This window comes from Schistosoma haematobium, chromosome 4 (assembly GCF_000699445.3).
Source record: "Schistosoma haematobium chromosome 4, whole genome shotgun sequence".
In the NCBI taxonomy this organism is placed as follows: Eukaryota; Metazoa; Platyhelminthes; class Trematoda; order Strigeidida; family Schistosomatidae; genus Schistosoma; species Schistosoma haematobium.
This window is the reverse complement of record NC_067199.1, coordinates 22906629-22928691: the sequence shown is the minus strand read 5'-3', so window position 1 is coordinate 22928691 and position 22063 is coordinate 22906629. Positions and strand designations below refer to the sequence as shown.

At 30.0% G+C, this 22063-nt stretch overlaps 1 protein-coding gene across 1 annotated transcript in view; it reads right to left on the bottom strand.

Annotated features, from left to right (window-relative positions):
• TBX3_2 (T-box transcription factor tbx3) overlaps positions 1-22063 on the bottom strand; it is a gene marked incomplete at its 5' end in the record, with an annotated part of 30554 nt that overhangs the window by 5389 nt on the left and 3102 nt on the right. The window contains 4 exons of the mRNA XM_035729823.2: positions 1870-2123; positions 4586-4662; positions 6048-6194; positions 11808-12075. Of these exons, the coding sequence (XP_035585308.1) occupies positions 1870-2123; positions 4586-4662; positions 6048-6194; positions 11808-12075 (746 nt within the window). The remainder of the gene's footprint in view (positions 1-1869; positions 2124-4585; positions 4663-6047; positions 6195-11807; positions 12076-22063) is intronic.

Below are 22063 nucleotides of genomic sequence, written 5' to 3'. Positions count from 1 at the left end.
ACAAGGAATTTAAGTCACAAAAAGATCTTATATAAACAACCATCGAGAACCAGCATGCATTTAACAGGTGTTTTGTTCTATTACTCACTCTACAGAAGTGCATATTCATTACTCTACCACAGGGAATCCGACCCAGGAACTTCAGTTTTGCATAAAAACGCTTAGAATTTAAACCACCAAATAGTGAACATGTTTGATTTCAATGGCTTTTAAGATATTACATTCCCTGAGGTGGATAACTGTCTCATACCTGACATGGTTGAACTTCACTGATCACGACTTCTTACTAGAACTCCATAAATTATATCTTGAAGCTAGTCACCAATGAGTACATGATTATAATTACTTTAGGAGGTTGACTACTGAGTACATTCCGTTTAAACAAAAAAAATTTCATTAAAACCATGAAGTGATCAATGTTTGACCACCAGTGAAAGCCTGGAAGCAATGGAAGGCCGCTTCGTCCAGGTGTGGTGCTCCTTAGCAGCGCGCATCCACGACTTTACATACTCAACAATCTCTGCAACGCTATACTGATAATTATCATGTGTTCACCGGTGAGTAACTTCGAAAGAGAATTCTGCAAGTTTTAGTGAGATTCCATGACCAGTGGAGTTCAACTGTGTTGGGTGTGAGGCAATTACCCACAGGAGAAAATGAGGGATGGTTGCACAATACCGTGGATTGATTAAAGTTAGACATTAACACTGTTGGATGGTCGTCTAGAGGTTAAGCGTTCGCGCGCAAGACAGAAGGCCCCAGGTTCGAGGCCTGCATGCAGATTCGTGAATGGTCATTTCTAAGGAGTGCATAGTAGGACGAAACAGCCATCCAGTGCTTTCAGGTTTTAAATAGTGCTCTCATATTGTAACTCAAGAATCTCCGCAACCGTATACTGATAAAAAAATATTCGTTTAATTTCAGTCAAACATGAATATTGGAAGAGGTTATTTATTTGCTTTTTTAGTGTTCAATTTATGTAAGAAATCAGTCATTTTTTGGCATTTTTTCCGTTTATGTAGTGGATAGGTGATGCATTTAAGAGAACAGTTTATACTGAAGATTTCACTTTAAGATCTAACTGGCACTTTATTTACTTTTTTCATCCGGGAAGTATTGGATATCCTATAGTGTCGTGTTCACAGAAGACATAGGTAAATGGTTTTAGATAATTAAAATAGAATCCTCAGGGACAATCATCCTTTTATTACCCAATAATGACATACTAAATGAATTTATAAATCCTCGAAACCACTGAATATTGCATTTTCATAAAACATTCAAAAAAGAATGGATAACTTCACATTAACTTCCCATAGTAAGTTAGTTTATAAAGAATTATGTAATTTTGAGATGGTGGAGAAGATTTGTAGCTCAGGTGGATGATTTTGGTAGAGTTTTGTTCTCTGAGCTGGATGGTTTGGTCGTCCAGCTCAGAGAACAAAACTCCACCAAAATTATGTAATTTTATAATAATCTTTATAGTATTGATATCAAATGGTGAATAAAATAAGTACTGTTATACTATGTTTCAATTAAACTGCCCGAAGTTTCAATGTATTTTTATTAAATGTATACAATTAGATAGTTATTGAAAAATGGAATTAATTAATAATAATGGTATTCTATAGGCCAAATAGCATAGATAAATAATATGATTGTTTAATGATAACAAAATAAATGGAAGGTGTAAAGATTCTGAATTTAATTTTTTGAATGAGGTCGTTGATTGGTATACGTTGATGAAGAGTCGTAAATCTGTACTGTTTAATGGTGCCTAGCTTCATGATCCATAATAATAAAAAACTTATTATTAAGTCTTATTATATACACAGTGTATCAGCGAAAAAAAAGAGAAAAAAAACTTACGTTTATTAGAATGTTTAACAGATTTTGATTCTGTTCTATTCATATGTAATGGTAATAATTTTTTCATGGATAAATTATGTTTATCATTAAATTGTGAAGGTAAATGCATATCCAAATCATCAAATTCATGTTCATTTTCTGTATCGGATGATGTATTATTAGGACTTTCATAAATTTCATGTGTTCCATTTTTTTGATCATCATCACAATTATGAATGATTGGTCGATTTGGATATTTTAAATTATCTAATCGCCTATAATGAAAAGAATATAGTTATGTATGTAAATGTTACAATATTTGTTAAAATTAATACTACTCCTACCATTTATTGATAATTTGTAATAAAATATTTTTATATACTGTACAAGAAGTCATTGAAAAACTGTCTAGCCAATTACATCGTTACTGTGAACTAGGTTTCAGATGAACTTTTCAAGCGTTTAGTAAAAAAAAATCATGACTTTTGGAGTTATTCCAGTTTTTTCAATGGTTATGATCATGAGTTAATTAAAACTAGACCACCATGGAAAACCTGAAAGCACTGGACGACTGTTTCGTTCTATTGTGGGACTCCTCAGCAGTGCGCATCCATGACCTCGTCTCGCGAGATTCCAACCCAGGACCTTTCGTTTCGTAATATTTATATACTACTTATAACTGAGATCTTATTGTAAATTGAATTTTTCTTTAATATGAATCATTTCTGCACTGCAAGCCATTCAGAATACTAGTGACATAATTTAGATTAAGTGAGAAATATCATCGTTATCTTATATACCGATGAACTTATTGTAACAGATAAATATTGTTGGTTAAGATAAACAGTTTTTATCAGTATAGGGTTGTAGATCCTGTTCGTGTGATCCGAACCCAGGGTCTTCAGACTCGCGCGCGAACGCTTAATGTCTGGACCACTCAGTCGGCATCAAACGGTGTTAATTTCTAACGTCTACTAATCCATGAAACTACGCGATCATCTTCCATTGTACTGAGGTAGATACCTGTCTCTATCCGACACAGATTATCTCCACTGGTCACGACTTCCCACAATAGGACGAAACGGCCGTCCAGTGCTTCCAGATTTTCAATGATGATCTAACATCAATCAAAAACAGTTTATATCAATCAAAAATATTATTATTTTCAAGTTTTCTTTTTAGATATCAGTTATTTCAAGCAAATTATATTTTATTCTTTGAAAAAATCTTCAGATTTCTAATAGACATAAAAATTCACTATTCAAAATGAATTTCACCTTTAATTTGATAGTCACCATCAGATTATTGTAGAAAGAAAATTTTTAAAAATAAAGATAAATACAATGCATCATTGATGAACATGGTGGATCTCATGCAGATGTGAAGGCGCAGACCGACAAAGCAAGGGCGGTATATTTACAACTGAAGAACATCTGGAACTCAAAACAACTGTCAACCAACACCAAGGTCATAATTTTCAATACAAATGTCACGACAGTTCCACTGTGTGGGGCGGAAACCTGGAGGACTACGAAAGCCATCATCCAGAAGATGCAAGTGTTTATTAACAATTGTCTACGGAAAATATTTCGGATCTGTTAACCAAACACTATTAGCAACAACCTACTAGGGGAGAGAACAAACCAGATACCAGCGGAGGAAGAAGCGCTGGAATTGGATAGGACACGCAATGAGGAAAGCACCCAACTACGTCACAAGACAAGCCCTCACATGGAATCCTGAGGGCCAAAGGAGGAGAGGACGAACAAAGAACACATTACACCCAGGAAAGAGAAAAATGAACAAAAATTGGATAGAACTGAAAAGGATGGCCCAGGACAGAGTGGGTTGGAAAATGCTGGTCAGTGGCCTGTTCTTTATTGGGAGTAACAGGCGTAACTGAACTAAACATTGTATTACCTAGATGAATTCAGTAAGGAATCATAATGATTAAAAATGAAATTTACTATTTTACATGTCCTGATTGAATAAAATTTAATTTAATTTGATCTTCATTAAAGATACTATAGGTCTGATTGATATTTATTATAATAGTTGAATTCATGAGTCGATGTAAGTTAGACCATCATTGAGAACATGGAAGTACTGGACAACCATTTTGGCTAATGAACTCATCTAATAAAAACTCTATGATCTCCACAAATCCCTACTTCTAATGATATCTATTTATTAAATAGAATTAATTAGTTTAGATTAAATTAATATTTTCATTTGTTTGTAAACATTTACAGTGATTTGTAACAGAAAATGATGTTTAGTAATATTACTTCATTAAAAACAAGTATCAACTGTTACTGGATAGTTGATGGCCTGTTTGAACATCTGAGCTTCTTGTTCCTGTCATCTAGATATTTCAACAAGTTATCTATTTTTGCTTGTTTTAACATATCATTATGTTTATTAATCACATTCTATTAAGGTACATTTATGAATAGTTTACAACCTTCCACTGTACAAGTTACAAAAAAGCCCAATCAGAGACATCGTGGTTGCTGGCAATATGCAGAGAAAAGAATGTACATTATTCATATGTCGATTCCTGAACTGCTGACTTCTAGTTGGAGATCACTCAATATTTATCAATGGGATCGACCAAGAAGTAAGAAATGGAAACTTGTTGAAATACCTTGTTCTTAGAATTTTTTATTGTACCAAAAATATAATATTGAATAAAGCTAATAATAATGATAAAAATAAAATCTTATTTAAAACTCACTTTTTATCACGTCTCCCTCCACCAGATTCACGAAATCCTTTAGCGAATGGATTATTGTCTATTTTCAATTGTGTTATCTATGAATTTAATATGAAAAATTTATATTGTAATGTAGTTTACAAAATTACGTCATATAGATACATTCATATGATTAGTTTATCTTATTACTATACACTAGATTTTTACATAAACTTCTCAATAATAATGTGTTGTTTCAACAGTTGAGATCATGAGTCAATTGAAGCTAGACCACCATGGAAAACCTGGAAGCACTGGACGGCTGTTTCGTCCTAATGTGGGACTCCTCAGTAGTGCGTATCCACGACCAGGAGCCCAGGACCTATCAGTCTCGCGCCAGGCGCTTAACCAACTAGACCACTGAGCCGGCATCCAACGGTGATCTCAACTGTTGAAATTACTACAATCTCCACAAAACCCCTTCTGATAATAATGTATTGTTTAAAAACTTAGTAATAATAATAACAGCTAGTTTTAAATATTAATCGTAAAGTAGAAAGATATTCTTTGAGTGAAATCTTCATCATTAACATTTGATTGTCATGTTGCGATATGGCTTAATTTATAGATTTATATGGAATTTAAATCAAGTCGTCGTGCAATCTGAGTTCATTTATATTTCCTTAACTGTAATCAAATTATTTTATTTTTCAGAAAACCTACTGATTTTATTTATTGTTTCTTATTTGTCGAACTAAATTTTATTTATCACCCTTTTCTTATAAGAATGAATTCTGATCTAGAACTGATATAATAAACAAGCAAACAATTTGGATGGAAAAAAATATATAGACTATTGGATACCGACTCAGTGAATCAAAGCTTAGGCACAAGATGTTAGGCCTGTAGATCATGGGTTCATTTCCCGGCACAGTCATGAATGTCCACTCCTGGATAATAGTTAGTAGAACAAAACTACATCATGTGGTCACTGTTTACTAGCTTTAAGATGTAATTTCTGGAGTTCTAGTAAGAAATCGTGATTACTGAAATTCAACTATGTCAGGTATGAAGCAGTTATCCACCTCAGGGAGTGGGAGATATTCGTGCAATATCTTAAATTGATTAAAATCAGAGATGTTCACCAATGAATACCTAGTCAGTGATTTGACCCCCTACTCTGAAGTCATAAATGGACACTGCTAAGGAGTCCGAAAATAGAATTCAACTTCTATCAAATGTTTCCTATTTTTCAATAGTGATGCAACTAAAGTTAGTTCATAGCATCATTTATTTTTTGAAAATTTGTCGATAGGATGTTTATTGCACATTTTAGCTAAAGAATTTAATGTTCAGAATACTTCATTCATATCCATATGACGTAAATAATAGATTCTATCCATCATTTTCAATAATTACTAAACTACACCAGTTTAAATGTTCTTTATGTATTAAACAAAATTAGTATAGAACATGTTCAGTTTTTTTTAAAAATTTAACTCACCTTTTCATTTTGATAAGCAGTAACTGCTAAGAATTGAGTTTCTTTAAATGTATAAGTATGAAATTTTGAATATGGTAATCTTAATATATCATTAGCTCGTACTAAATGAAATCTTGGTTGATATTTATGCATTGAATTTAGTATTGTCTAATAGAAAACAAAAAAACAAAGATCGATTTGAAAAAAAGATAGAAACAAAAAAAGTTTAGTTTTGAATAATTTTTTTCAAATATTGATTCATTTAAACGAAAGTTAATGGATAATTGCATGGTGATTACTTATTAGTATAATGACTATTATTATTAGTGTTGATGAAATGATTCTGTAGCGGTAAATAAATCCCCAAAATAAATAGATCTGTAAGTTTTCGACATTGGATGCTGACCATATGTTTTAGTGGACTCATCTAGCTGAAGGCGCCCGGTCATGCATCCGCACCAGATCACGTGTGGTAACGCTGTGCTCAACTGCTACTGCAATCGCTAGCCAGATTAGATCAGAGAATTCCGATATTTTGGTTATCGCCAAATACACTCTTCCGATCTCATCGACTCTGTCTTTTGATTTCTCTCGGTGGGTACAAATTATATTAGAAGGTGTTGCTGGTAAAAGCGTTGTCAAACACTGAATACCTGTGACATCTTCAACTCTGGTTAAATATATATGACGCTAAAGTATAAAGTTGACAGATCAAATCTAATTGTTTGTACAATAAACTACTCGTTACATATTTACATAGTAGATCTGTAAAAACCAACTATCGATTGATCACTGAATTTAAAATATACCATAATAGATTCACTAATAATTGCATTGTCTAATATACTCTGATTTCATTGATAGATGAAAGTTTCTTTGAATTTCATTCATCAAACAGTAATTATAATAACATTCTATGAGAATAAATTTCTTGATAGATCTTGATCTCAATTCATAATGGAAATTACTTATAAGTTGTATTATTTAATTCATGAAATGATCTAATTAATTATTATTGCATTCATTCAGTTTGAGATGAAGTTACCAAAGTTGTAATAGAAGGTCAGTGAAGTTGACCATTTCGGGAATTTGAAATAATTACTTATTGCCAATATAAAGTGAGGATTATGGCCTATTCTAAGTTGGAAATTTATTTGTCTCATGCTCTTGATGAATTAAGAAGAATACACAACATTTAAAATATATTTCCAGTTATATCACAATAATCAACCAAATTTAGTTAAAATATTTTCATTCATATAATATATAAGTGATTTTATCTTAAAGTTACTTGATAGTGGCTAAATCAAATCCTTCATTCTCCTTTAAAATGATGAAACTATCTGAAATATAACCATTCAAGTGTTGAAATATCGCGTTACTATCATAATAGTATTAATTCATAGTGAAATAATTTACTATAAGCTTACTTGAGTAATTAAATACTAGTCACACAACTGAATATATATTTCATTATATCATTATGACATAATCATAACGATAATCCATGTATGGTAATAGATTGTAAATACCAGTCAATCATATATTATTTCTATATCTCATAAAAAATAATCAAGAAAAATGATTCACTTTGATCCGGATTTATTACTTTCTTGTGTATGTTACATGTTATTTGATCTCATAGTTAATTTTTGATGTCAATTATCACTTTCAAGCATGATTGAATGAGATTTGAAGCCTCCTTTAAACTGTACACATACATTTTGAATATGATATGGATATATACATATTTATCACTTAGTAAATTTCTTTATTCTTTGTTTTAGCACTATTTTATTCTACCTGTACAGTTTCTCGCTCACCTCCCTATCCGACAGCTATCACCACTATTTACTATATTTTATCTACCGTATCTTTATTGTCTTTCAGTGACAAAGTTCAGTTACTAAGACTTTGATGATATTTCATTAATTAGTAGGAAAATATAATTTCAAGTTATCAGAAAAGACCTTAACTACTAGTTTAGTGCAGCTGATGTTCTCTAGATAATAAACTATACATAAATGAATAAAAATGCAGACATACGCGACACGCACATGTCCAATTCATATATAGACATATTTACAGTAAGGATTATATTCATTCGACTAGATTAAAGTGGGAGATTGTTAGTAATTCACAGAAAAATTATTATTATTGTTATTGTATTTATTAATCTTTTGTGGGATATATTTTCACTATGAGTTCTTTGATGTCAGTTCGCTTTATTTATTTTCAAACGGAACAGAAAACAATTCAAAATATTGTCTGTTCTGTTAATTAATTCACCGAAAAATACACAACAAACAGAATATGTACATGCATGAAACATCTACAAGCCGAATAGAAATTATACATTGGTAACACTTTAGTTGTGGATTAGGTACGTTTTCTTTTGTCACGAATCCGAGAAATATAGTCCTTCATATTCACAGACATGAATTAAAAATTTATTCAGAATAATACTTACATATTTTTTGTACTGTAGCCATTACACACTTTGAACTAAGTTAAAGTTAAATGTTTCCATTACCTAAATATTTCAATCGACACTTTGTTTAGCAGCGACAGACAGATTGTAACAACGTAGAACTTCGTACGTACGTAAATCAGTTCAAGTTGCCATACCACATTACCACAGAGATATAATTGTCGATTCAAATCCCGTAGTGGTAGAGGTAGTAAGAGTATAAGTAGTAATCGGAAAGATTAGGGTTTGAAGATGTTATTCAAGGAGTATAATCCAGTGAAATATGATAAACTTTGTTTAGCAAATTTAAACGAAATACTCCGATTTCATAGGCCGTTAACCATCATAAAATTATTTAATTTTCAGAATAGTGACTGAATATGCTTGTGAATGACTTAATTTTAAATTATAAAATATATGGTTAAGTACAAGAGTTGTGTTTTCAATACGATTGCGTGTGCGTCTGTTTATGCATCAGCTGCCATAAAACACAGTAACAACTATTCCTTTCTGTAATCTTTTAAAATCGAATTCCTGTTTCACTGAAATCATGGAACGAACTTAATTAGACCACCATTGAAAAACTGGAAGCACAAGAAACCCACTTCGGTCTAGTATGGGGCTCCCCAATGATGTACATCAGCGATGGAGCTAAACATCGACAACGTTAAATGATGACCCAGTTGTCTAAAGATCAAGAGTTCAGGTTCGAGACCAAAGGTCTTGAGTGCGATCCCTACGTGTAAGGTATTGGATGCCCACCTCTGAGGAGTCGCGTACTAGGGCGAAACGAACGTTCAACGCTTCCAGGTTTTCAATGTTTGTCTAACATTGATCAGATCATGATTTCAAAACAATTCAAAAATCACAACTCCTTACTAAAAGATTCCATTACTTAACAAGTGAATCAAATATTATTTCAAATGTGATTCAACATTTCTACAACTTTCAAGTAAATAATTTCAGTGATGTAAGGACAGCATAGATGATATGATAAGATGTTTTTTGATGATCAAATCGGTCAACTTGATAATTTGTTCACAGGATTAATTTCTGGATCCCAGCTGAATAAATGACAAAAATTATCGGTGAGACTATAATTTATGGACGACTTTTGAGTGATTCTAAACTGACCTTGGGAGTCTTCATCTAATAACTAGGATCAAATGAGGGTTATAAACTAGTGTGAGGAATTAGAATTATGATTTACAGTTGATGGTCAGAGTTAGGAATTACATGTAGGGTTTTCATCGCGAACTGACATCCGCTATAATGCCAAAATTCTATTTAGCCAAATAGATGGGTAAATTTCGCGCCAAGATCCGAGACTTGTTATCTTATACCTGATTGGTTCGTCCATAAATTATAGTCTCGCCAATTTATCACCACTAGTCAATTGACTACAAATATAATTAGCTAATCTAAATTACATTTTTCAACCGTAACGGTGTAACTTACATATCAGATTATTGTTAATTAATGAAAATTATAAAATAGACTATTTCTTGAACTCCCGCTTATTATATGCTGATGTAAGTAGAATGTTTAAGAATTATATTCACTTCTTAATATTTCTAAATTTCTCATCATCAATGATGATCCGTTTAACATTTGAGATATTTTATTATAGATTGAAATCATGAGTCAGTTGAAGCTAGACCACCATGGAAAACCTGGAAGCACTGGATGGCCATTTCGTCGTAGTATGGGACTCCTTGGCAATGGGCATCCAACACCTTACACGTAGGGATCGCACTCAAGATTGTCGATCCCCAACTGACTCATGATTTCAATCTGTGAAATTTCTAAAATCTCCACAAACCCCTTCTGATATTTTATTGTAGTTTAATAAAAGTAGCCAAGATCTATTTACATTCTTTCAAAAGGATATATTCTAACAGAGGAAGTTCTAGGAATAGTTAGATTATTAAAATAATGAAATATATTTAAAAGCTACTTAGAATATTTTCATCACAATAAATTTCACCAATTTATCGATTAGTTATTCTCTTTTGAATTGAATGTAAATATCTGTTTATATTTGGCAATACTCAAAATGCGGGTAATATTGACCTTATAAGAATCAACACCATTTATGGCATGTTTTTATTCAATGATAATCATGTGTAAATTTATATGAATATTCAAATATATGTACGTAAACAGTATTTAAGTATTGTGTTACTTCAGATAGACACATACGTCTTTTTTTTTAATTATATCTTGTACATTGAACACAATGTACCACATTGTTTAGACATGTTAACCAGTTAAAAATCATTATAGATTGAACTAATTACTTTCTTAAACTAAAATGAATAGAAGGATGAATAGTATATTTAGTGTTGTTGATATCTGACTTCTACATAAACTGCTAAATGTTTCTCTCTTTTTTTTACACTCATTCTATTCAATAGTTATTTATTTATTTACTAATGTTTATTGTGTTAAATGCTGTTTAGTTACAGAGTTGTTTGTTCTTCTTTACAATAATTTTCGGTTGTTATTGTTTAAACAAATCCAAACTGGTTACACTTTGAAAAAAATTATAAAGGTAATGATAAATGTATCAAAAGAATAGAGAGTTATTTCATGGAAGATAAATGATCAGCATTATCATCATAGTGATGATAAAAGAAAATAGTTCAAATAATTTTTTAAAAAATTTTGTTATTCATCTTAGAATAAACAGAACCGTCTAGTTTCTAAATGTAGTCAGTATATATCATTTCACTTTAGTTTACGTTGGACTATATATGAATGTTTATTAATTGTATTGTATTTTATATACAGTACAGTATGTATAGCAGTACATTTGTACTGCTTTATATTACTCTTGTATTTTATTTCATATATGAATTAATCAAATGTTTGAAGTAAACAGAGTACAAAACAAAATGACTTACCAATAAAATATAAAACGAACAGTTTATTTTACTAGTGAACATACAATGACTAAACAGTCACAGTAACACATTCTTTTTTCTATTCATGAAAACTATATTGATTTGTAATTATGGAATTACTATTCCAATGACTAATATTTAAAATACATTAGAATTTTTTGTAAAATATAGGTCGTAATGAAAGTTTAATACACATTAGTAATGTAAATATGATTATGGTTTAATGAATCAAAGGATTTGACTTTCATTTATGGCGTCTCAGATTAAAATCATCATCCCATCCAATTAAATTGAACACTGCCAAATAGCATGATTAACTATTACACAAGAGAACAAAATGTTGCTTATACTCATAAATCTATTCACTTTAATTTTTAAACAAAAACTAAGTCACAGATAACTTACGTAACCATGTTTATCAGAAATATTATTGGTTAATTTAAGTTTATGAAAAGAGATAATTTTTTGCATCCATTGTTCACCAGTTGATGGAGAATCTGGGTGAATATACATACGTTTAGGCATTTCAGGATCAGCTTTTCCTGCAACTGTCCATAAATTATTTTGAAATTTATATCGACAATCATCCAATGCTACAATATCCATTAAAACAATATATTTAGCACGTTTTTCTAAACCAGTAATTTTCACTTTAAATGGTGGAAACATTCGTCTGTATAAAGAAAAAAAGATTTAAAAAAAGAAGAAATTGTATTACATTTAGAGAAAAAAATATCTAAAAGTATATGATTTCGTATAGTTCTATAGATGAATTGATTATCATCAAACTTAAATATAAATAGATAGTTGTTTCAAATGTGATAAAACTCAGTGATTATCAGAAAATATTGAGTAAATATTTGACTCTACCTGAAGATTCACCAACAACTCAATAAACAGTTAACTTATGTAAATAATCATATATAACAATATTGAATATTAATAGCTATCTTAAGGATTGACTTTATGTTAATTTTACTATTCTAATAATTAAAATGAATTTATTTTAATAATTGAATTTATGAGTCGATCTAAGGTAGATCATCATTGAAAAACTGGAATGACTGGACAGCCGTTTTGTCCTAGTATTGGACTCCTCAGCAGTGAGCATCCACGATCCTGCCTCAGTCTCCATGAGGTATTTTCTGCAGTCCTAGTGAAAAGCAGTAACCACTGGAGTTCAGCCTGGTCTGTTGTGAGATAGTAACTCACTGATGACAATGGTGGATGTGTCGCTCAGTTTCGTGGATTAGTTTAAGTTAGACATTAACACCGTTGGATGCTGGCTCAATGGTCTACTGGTTAGGCGCTCGTGCGTGATACTGATAAGTCTTGGGTTCGAATCTCGCAGGGGGAGGATCGTGGATGCGCACTGCGGAGGAGTCCCGTGGTAGGACGAAACGGCTGTCCAGTACTTCCAGGTTTTCCATGGTGGTCTAGCTCCAATTGACTCAGGAATTCAACTACTAAATTATTTATATGTTATTTTTCTAAAATCAAAATCATATTACAAATCACAAATGGACTAAAGTTCAAAAACATTAATTGGTGATTAAAATCCTGATAATTTTAATTTTCATTAGTTATTAAAAGATCTCAAGACTGTCTGAGTACACTATGTTGATAAGTCATAAATCAGGCTACGATATTTTGAAATAGTTCCTTACCTCTAATTCAAATCAAATATATATAAGAATTATTTGTAACTTATAAACATTATCAGAGAGAATAAGGATAAATAGATGACTGAAGCATTATTAAATACTTCTCTTCTAGTTCAAATATAACCAACCAGAAAAATGAACATTGTACACTGAACATTTTTCATAAACATTGATTTTGATTGCATGATTTATTAGTGAAATATATAATTAAGATGGGTGTCATATATAAAGTGAAAAGATTTATAAATTACAATGTATTTCTTATTTGGATAAATTATTGTTATTACGTCTACAGATAATTTGTGGCGAAGCTTCGTTCTCCGGACTGCGTGGTTTAATTGGCAACATTTCATTATCCTTCTGCACATCATTTGTGACATAAACCTTACATAAAATTTAGCTATTTGAAAATTTCACGATTAAACCATTTATTTCAGGATTGTGTATTACTAAAAATGATTACTTAAGAGTTGAATAATCTCAAAGAGTTGCCTAATCAATTGGGATTTGTAAGATATCTCAATCTGTAGTATAGGCAACTAACATTCTGATAATACCAGCACGTGTTACAAAAAAATATGAGTGAAGTGTACATTGTTTCTACAGTAATACATCACAGATGATGACTAAAACACTTCAGTAACACAGTAGGAATAGTGTCATAGATAATTAAAGTGATCTTTCTCATGATTTTTTCATCAGTGAAACAATAATTAAAGCAACAAAAAAATAATCAATGATGAATATTTAACTAAAGATATTACAAATGTTACAAAATTATTTATCTGTCATTTAAAGGAATTATTCACCACAATGTGATGTTATGTGGACTATCAAATAGCTTGGTTAATTTAAGCGAAATTCAGGAATATGTCTATATCACTATTGTATATTTCCTGTACCTTAAAGGATACTTGATAAACATTCGAATCTGGATTATCTGTAGAATTCTTTAGATACTGAACTCTTGATCATGAGTATTAAGTTTACTTTAGTGTTCAATAGAGCGACTCATTTTATTTATATCAAGCTATGTTTTCATATGACTTCTCGGGACTTGTTACTATGACAGCATAAAGATACACTTTAAAGATGTACATATAATTCTTAAAACATAAGATTATCATTTATAGACAGTTTTTAATTTTTGATGTCTAAACAATTCTCGGTATAGAACTACACAAAATTAATGAACACTAAAACATTAAAACAATAAGACAAGATTTATATATCGCTTGTTTGAATCTTCCTAATGATGTTTAGGACTGAAACCGGTCGGTCTCTTATTGGCATATGCGTATCCTGTGCAGATTGGCTCGATATTGCCTTAAGTCACAAGAATTATAAACAAAAGGTAAATGGTGGTTAGCACTGGGATCCAGGACGCGTGTTTCTTCCTATTTTGGACTCGTCAGTTAGGTGTACCTGTCTCCCAAAGTTGGTGTTCACTCAGGGACTCGAACCTAGTGTTGTTTGTTTCAAATACCGACGGATTATCCATTTAACATTCTGGATTCTATTGCTAATCACCATCATCTCTGCATAACGTAAGACAAAATATACACATATAAACATGTGTGTATAAAAGTATTGATATATTCGTAATCCATTTTTTCAATTAACAATTTTTTTTAATTTTCTATAGGAAAAATGTACTACAATTAATAGTATCATCTTTTAAATCTCACTGTTCAATTAGTTTATCGGAACGATACATATATTAATATTGAGTATGGAGCACTTAATGAAAGCATATTTTTCTCAAAAAGTCTCTTTTCGTGTTTTCCTAATTAAATGATAGAGAAAAAAATTAGTTCATTACAAAAAGCCACACAAACAATGAATAATTTAACCCGCATAAATATTTAACCCGTTTTCAAATAAAATGGGTTTATTTGTTTATTTATTGTCCTTCCTTTCTTTCTCTCTCCCCTACTCTTTATTTGCCTCCAGTTAATTGACCACCGAATTAACAAATGCATTTATCACATCATCTCATGTCTATCATAATTATTGAAATAAGTTTAACCGGCTTTATTTATTTTCACATTTTTTTTAAAGCGTGTAAATGGGTACACATTCAAAATAAGGCTAAACATTAATTTATGATAGAATTAATGAGAAACCGTTAAGACTATACTCGTCACTTGGTCGTTATTTTTGTTATTATTGTTAATAATGATAATAATAACAATAATAATAATGTTAGTATCATTAACTTTTATGGGCGTCACAAGCATATTTCTCTTGTCAATCCTATAGGGTAGTAAAAAAAAATGAACAAATGAACTGTTTTCCTTTTAGTATCTTTTGTTTAAATTATATAAAAATTTTAGTTATTCTTATTTACTTGGTTTATTAGCTCTGAATTCTTTCATTCAATATAATAATCAGATTAATTTTCTACCAACATTTTTGTTTGTTTTTTGCAGAGGATAAAAAATGGCATTGAATAAAAAAAATATTTTTCATAATAAATGCATGAAATTCATTTGGAAAGATATATACATATTGTGTGTGTGTGCGTGTGTGTGTGAAAGAGAGAGCATTTAATCATGTATATTAATGTATTGTTATTTTTTTGCGTAGGAAAAGAGATTAGAGTAATCTCAAGACTTGCTAAATATAGAAAACTGACAACATTTTTTTTAGTAATCAGGTAGTAGACAATTAAGAATAAAACTTTACTTTATTACAATAAAAATCATATATATTTATATAATTGTTATCTATCAAATCCTAAATTTCTATTTTCCATTATCTTTGTGATTTGATGTCATCATGACAATAGGTTGAAAGTGACAGTCATCTATGCAGCTATGTAAAACTTATTTTCTTAATTATTAATAGAAACATGTTTGGGAAATTAATTAAAAAATTATTATTTGTAAACAACCAACAACAAAAAAACTTTTGCAATGTATATCATTAATAATATACAAGGAAATTACTAAAACAATCTGGAAATAGATTATCTTAATGAATAGAAGTTTTAATGATTAGAGTCATCTCTAGATATTATTGTTATATATTAGTTATACTTATTATATTTATAAAGGGTTATTCAATTGAATTCAATCATAATAATTGTTAAAGTCATGCATATTTATGAAGATGAGCATTATGTAATGACGATAAGGAATTAGAAACTAACTTGTTATTATAATATAATAGATCATATATGAACTGATTTGTAATTGAATATCAGTTATAATAGTTTTTATATTTCAAAACATGACTAATATTTTCGTAAAGGAAATCTTAGCTGACATTATGAAATGATTGAAGTTAAGTTAGTCTTCTATATAAAGATTTCGTAATGGAATAAGTGTTGCCAAGGAAAAAAAACCATGAAAGAATTAAAACTATGTAAGATTTAGTAACAATGAAATAGTTTCTTAAGCAATGAATTCTTTTTCTAAGAGTATTTTACATTATAGTTTGATATCAAATACTGAACCAATAAAAACAGGAGATTACTAGAAAATTGTTTAACAATCTAGTTTGTTAATCCCTAGTAATATCTACTGACAACTACATACAGAATTCAATAAAGAAAAACCCATTTAAATCTCATTAATGATAGTAATATTAATTTATTGCTTAGGGACTTAATAGTTTACATGTCAGCATTCAATCATTTTATTATGTGTAGTGTTACATCAGTTCTTTTATTTACTGCTGTTTAGTATATAGTTGGATGTAATACAACAAAAGTGATATTATATTATTTATATCGTTAATTTACCCCAACATATTTTAAATGAATTTGATCCACTGAAAATGATCTACCATCTATTCGATCAAGTTTTTCGCATTTTCTTTTTTAGAATATAATTTTTGTAATGAGGATAGTGAATAATATCATACACTAACAGTTCAAATGAAAAACATACATTTCAAATCTTATTCCGATTTATTACAATGAAAATTTATTATTATTAAGCTGTAATCTAAAATAAGGCTGAATGTTACAAATTTATGATGTGCATACAGTCGTAGTTCCTCCCCCCGTCACATACACACACAAACATCTCAACCGTTACCAAAATTATTGAAGTTCTTTTCCTAAATAACATTTTGTCGGTATATACTACATCCTAATTTCCACTTTTATCTTATTTCATTCAGTTGATCAAGATTACTGAAACAAATAAAAATGATGAGTATAAAAGAGGTCAATCAAACATATCATTGTCATTATCACCACCACCACCATCATGATATGAACAACCAATCAAAGAGTATCACAAACAAAGTCACTAATTGTTAATCATATCGTTTTATTTCTTATTCTTTTATCATTTCATCTGACTGATACTTTTCTCTTGAATTTGTTTACTTGTAAAATTAGTCCCGAAGGAATATTTAAAAGAATTTCTTATGAAATTAAACAAGTGTTAGCGAGTATATATATGTGCGGAAGAATTTGTTTTTGTTTCTTGTTTTTTTTTGTTGAAAAAATGAAACACATTAAATCTAATATTTATCTATAGAGTACCAATTTGTCTAAATTGTCTTTACATTGACTTTAATTTCATTCTATATCAATAGGGTTCACTTTCTCTGTTCACTTTATTCCTTGTTTTGAGTTAGATGAAGATAAAAAATAATTGTATATGAAATATAGGTTAGGTGTGATAATTCCTAAACTGAGTATATAACAATAAACTTCAAAGTGAGTAGGAAGGCATTATCATGAAAATTTCAGTAATAAATATATAAATACATCATTTCTATCCCTAAGGAATTGATTTATACTTATGAGTTAAACTTTATTCATTATACGGTTTCATAATAGCCAATTAATGTATATGTAGTTGATTTGTCACAGTAAGAGCAAAAATAAACTAATACTACGCCAGCAATCAAAATGTACATGATAACAACCATAAAAGTTATCGATAAAAACAGTGATAATGTTTTTTATATGACTTAAATGTTTTACTGAACTATACTCATAGGGATTACATTTAGATGAAGTGTTCCTTCACTACAATGGATAAAATCCGACAATTTTCTAGATAAATAATAGCTTATGAATAATAATACAAAATTCGAGAATGTATCTGTTCATTGATAACTACTTTTAAAAGAAATTCCCTAAATTCTAGTGAGAATCTACGATTGACGGAGGTTAAATCATATCGGAGATGGGGCAGTAATAGGTGATTACCATGTAGAATCACTAATTTACTGAAGTTTGGGCTACTATTTTCCACTTTAGTGGCCTGAACATTAAACGATTACTGTGTCGCCAAGAGGTATTATGCTTAAGCCTGGGAAAAGTCGTAGATGTACACTGGAAAGCTATCTCAATCTAGCGAAGGAATCCATACTAATGGACATCCACGACACCAGTGAGGATCAAATACAGGACGCTCAGATTTCTCAATGAACACAGCCGTCACACCACTAAGCTGGCGTCCATTGGTGCACATGTTTGAAGTCAATCAACCTTCTGTATTGCGCAAACTTCTTTCAATCCAATCATTTGGCGACTGACTGACCGCAGACGTGATTAAACTCCACTGATCATGGTTTCTCACTAGAACTCAGGGAATTATCACTCAAAGTTAGTTACTAATATCTAAGTTATCATTATTAGTGTAAATGGTGGGTAAAAACTGCTGAAAATAAAAGTATCGACAATCATGCCTTATTAATATTATCTTATCAATGATGAAAATAATCGACATTTTTTACTCTGTCTATAATAGTCACTTTGCGTGTTTTCCTATTTTTGTATCCTTATTACTTAGAATATATGGTTATATGTATACAATAATCTGAAAGGATTCTAAGAATATTCAATCAAATTAATGAAGTTCTCAGTAGTCATGTAACTATTAACTGTTTTTCATACTTTATTATTTAAATGCACCCTAACTAGGGAAAAATTAATCATGAATATATCTCTCAATTGAAGTACTGAGTTCCTAGAGAATATAATTAGGTTTTACTGATGATTATTAAATAGGATTGAAATTAGTTTCAAAGCTTCTTGTGGAATACCTGAAACTGTCTTACGCCAAAGCTCACTACGATGTTGAATATTTTAAAGTTATAACTACACTTAAACCGAATTCGATTAGGACTAGGAATCAGATAATTTGATACTAATCATATTTCAATCAGCAGCTATCTGGCATAAATAAAATTAGTGCTAATGAAACCTAAAAAATGCAGCGACTCATCTTTTCCTAGACAATATGAAGACCTTTTCCAGATGAAAATACCTTCCCTATAAACATTTTATTTAGTAATCCTCGTATTCTTATACAATAATATGAAGCAATCAATATAGAGGGTGATAATATCACTATTTGTTGATGGGTCGTTAGAGCTGATCTGGTCTAACCGCACATATAATGCAAATGATGTAGATTCACTTAGAGCGGTGGTTACAGTAGAACTTAATAGACAGAATATGATCACTTAGAAGAACTAGACAGATGTGATATTAGACAGTATCAAGGTAGGCCACACATTCGTAATCATCTTTGGTACTGAGTACTTTTCTGCAATATTATCATATTGTGTAGAGAATTTCAATGGCATGGAATGATGATGATCTATTAAAACGTCATTTGTTTCCATAAATTTGATACATATGCATATGTATTTGTTGGGAAACTATGGGAAATCATGAGTGTTTCTCATTCACTTAACATTTTTTGTTCATACAATCAATATAACATTAATAATCACACGAATTTCTGTGGACGACAATACGGCCTTTAGATTAAGAAACTAGTAAATCAGCAAGGTCGTGTATGATCAACCTTTAATGTATTGTCCCTTAGGTTCTCAATTGATCTATCTAGTTGACTAAGACTACTACTAATTCATTTTCTTTTTCAAATACCTCAAGAAGTATCTTTTCATAGTGTGTACAACTGAAGAGTGATGACAGCCCATATATTTTTAGCATCACCAGAGATTATCTTGTCTATGATCATATCCCTTCATTATTTAGTTGATTAATGGTTTACAACAAATAATTTTAACTAAACTTTTTTTTAGAAAAAGTATATGTATTCTTAAGACAGTTAATCAACCTTTCTTCTAATACTATAAAGTTATCTACATAGATATATATTATTCCTAATATTTGTTTCATCAAACTAACATTGAATGAAGTATTCACATAATATTTTCTGTCTCATATATTCGAAAAGTAGTGTGCGTATACTCAAATATATTTCTATAAGATATGACAATCTAAATAAATTATATTTGCCAAATTTTTTTTACTCAAAATACTTTTTTTAGACTGTCATCTAATGGTATACTTTATACATGCAGTTATATATATGTTAGATATTAGTTAGATAACAAATAGGCTATTTGTTGTGTTTATTCTCTCTAATCATGGTATAATGTACATTTTAAAATACAATATACAACTATCCACAATTTTTAATAAATGTACATAATTTATCTCAAACATACAAACAAACATTAGTTTGGTTATATCCTGATAAATTAATTTGTGTGCTTATTAATTACACATGAATAAATAAATAACATTTAGGCGATGGAAATGTAGTTCTCTCATTTTGTCTAATGTTTGATCTGTTCTTGATTCTCTTCTTTCTTTTTGTCAATGGAGTTAATCGAATTTTCTTTTCTTTTTTTATTTGTTTTTTTTAAATAAATCAATAAGGACAACTAGTTAATCATTATAGTAATCATTACAGAAGCATCTGTCAAGATAAGTCTATTAGTATGTTTATATGAAAGAAGTGTAGATAGTATATATATATATATATATATATATATATATATCTTATGTTTGTGTTCTAACTGATTATATTATTTCTATTTCTAGTTATCTATGAAGTTTCAGTTAGTTATGATAAAATTTACTGAAGTTCATGTACATCTATCCAATAGAACTGATTAATGATGCATGAGAAGATGGAATAATATTGAAAACAAGATGTTCACTATACTATAAATGATGATTAGATTTTTATGAATTTAAAAAAAAAGTATTTTAATACGCAATAATTTGTTGTTAATGAAAATAATGATTTTAGATTTTATAGTTTACACCATGGATTAATCTTAGTGAACCGACTAATGAAGACTAGAAGACACTAGACAGCTGCTTTTGTCCTAGTATGTGGTTAGTTAACAATATGGATCCATAACTTTATTGGCGACCAAACCGAAGGTATTCAGAAGTTTTGGCGACCGCTTAACCTTTTGATAGCTGAGCTGGAATCCAATGGTTTGGATTTGTAACTCTTATCAATTAGTGATATAATTCAAGTATCTTCCAATGTAACTTAATAATATACTGATGAATTTGTTAAATATTGTACTGTTTCCTTCCTTGAGTATTTTGGAAAACGAAGGTTCACATTATAAATGGTTCAGTTATCATGATAGTTTGCAGTGAAGTGATTTGTAAAGACTTCATAAAATTTGAGAATTAACTATCATTACGAACGAGTACTCAAAGGCTACCTTGTAATCATCTATAACTTTACTATAATACATAACTATCACCTTATCCATGAAGTCTAGCTCAAAAGTATCCAGTTGAGGACAATTATTCTATTATCATAAATCCCAATAGGGAATAAGCATAATCTAATATGAGCTCAATTACTTAAAAACATGATGTTCATCAAGAGAGACCTGAAACTTAAAACAAAACAGTTATTCACATCACTTTACTTTTACTAATAGTAATAGTTCTCCAGTTAGTGTCAGTTTGTGATCAAATCTGTTTTCAAGTGTTCTTAGAAAAAAAACATTTGGGGTTTTATAATCAAGCATATAACTTTAAAGGATCAATTCATCTTTTTACTAATCAGTATGAATAAATTACTTTCGCAAAATATAATTGTACGATCCAATTATTTTCTACATGTGCCTAAAACCATATTTTGACAAAATAAATGGTATTTCCCATTCACTCATTTTAATCAACTCAACAAAATGTAAAGAAATTACATATTAATTTCTATTTGCTGGGAGAAG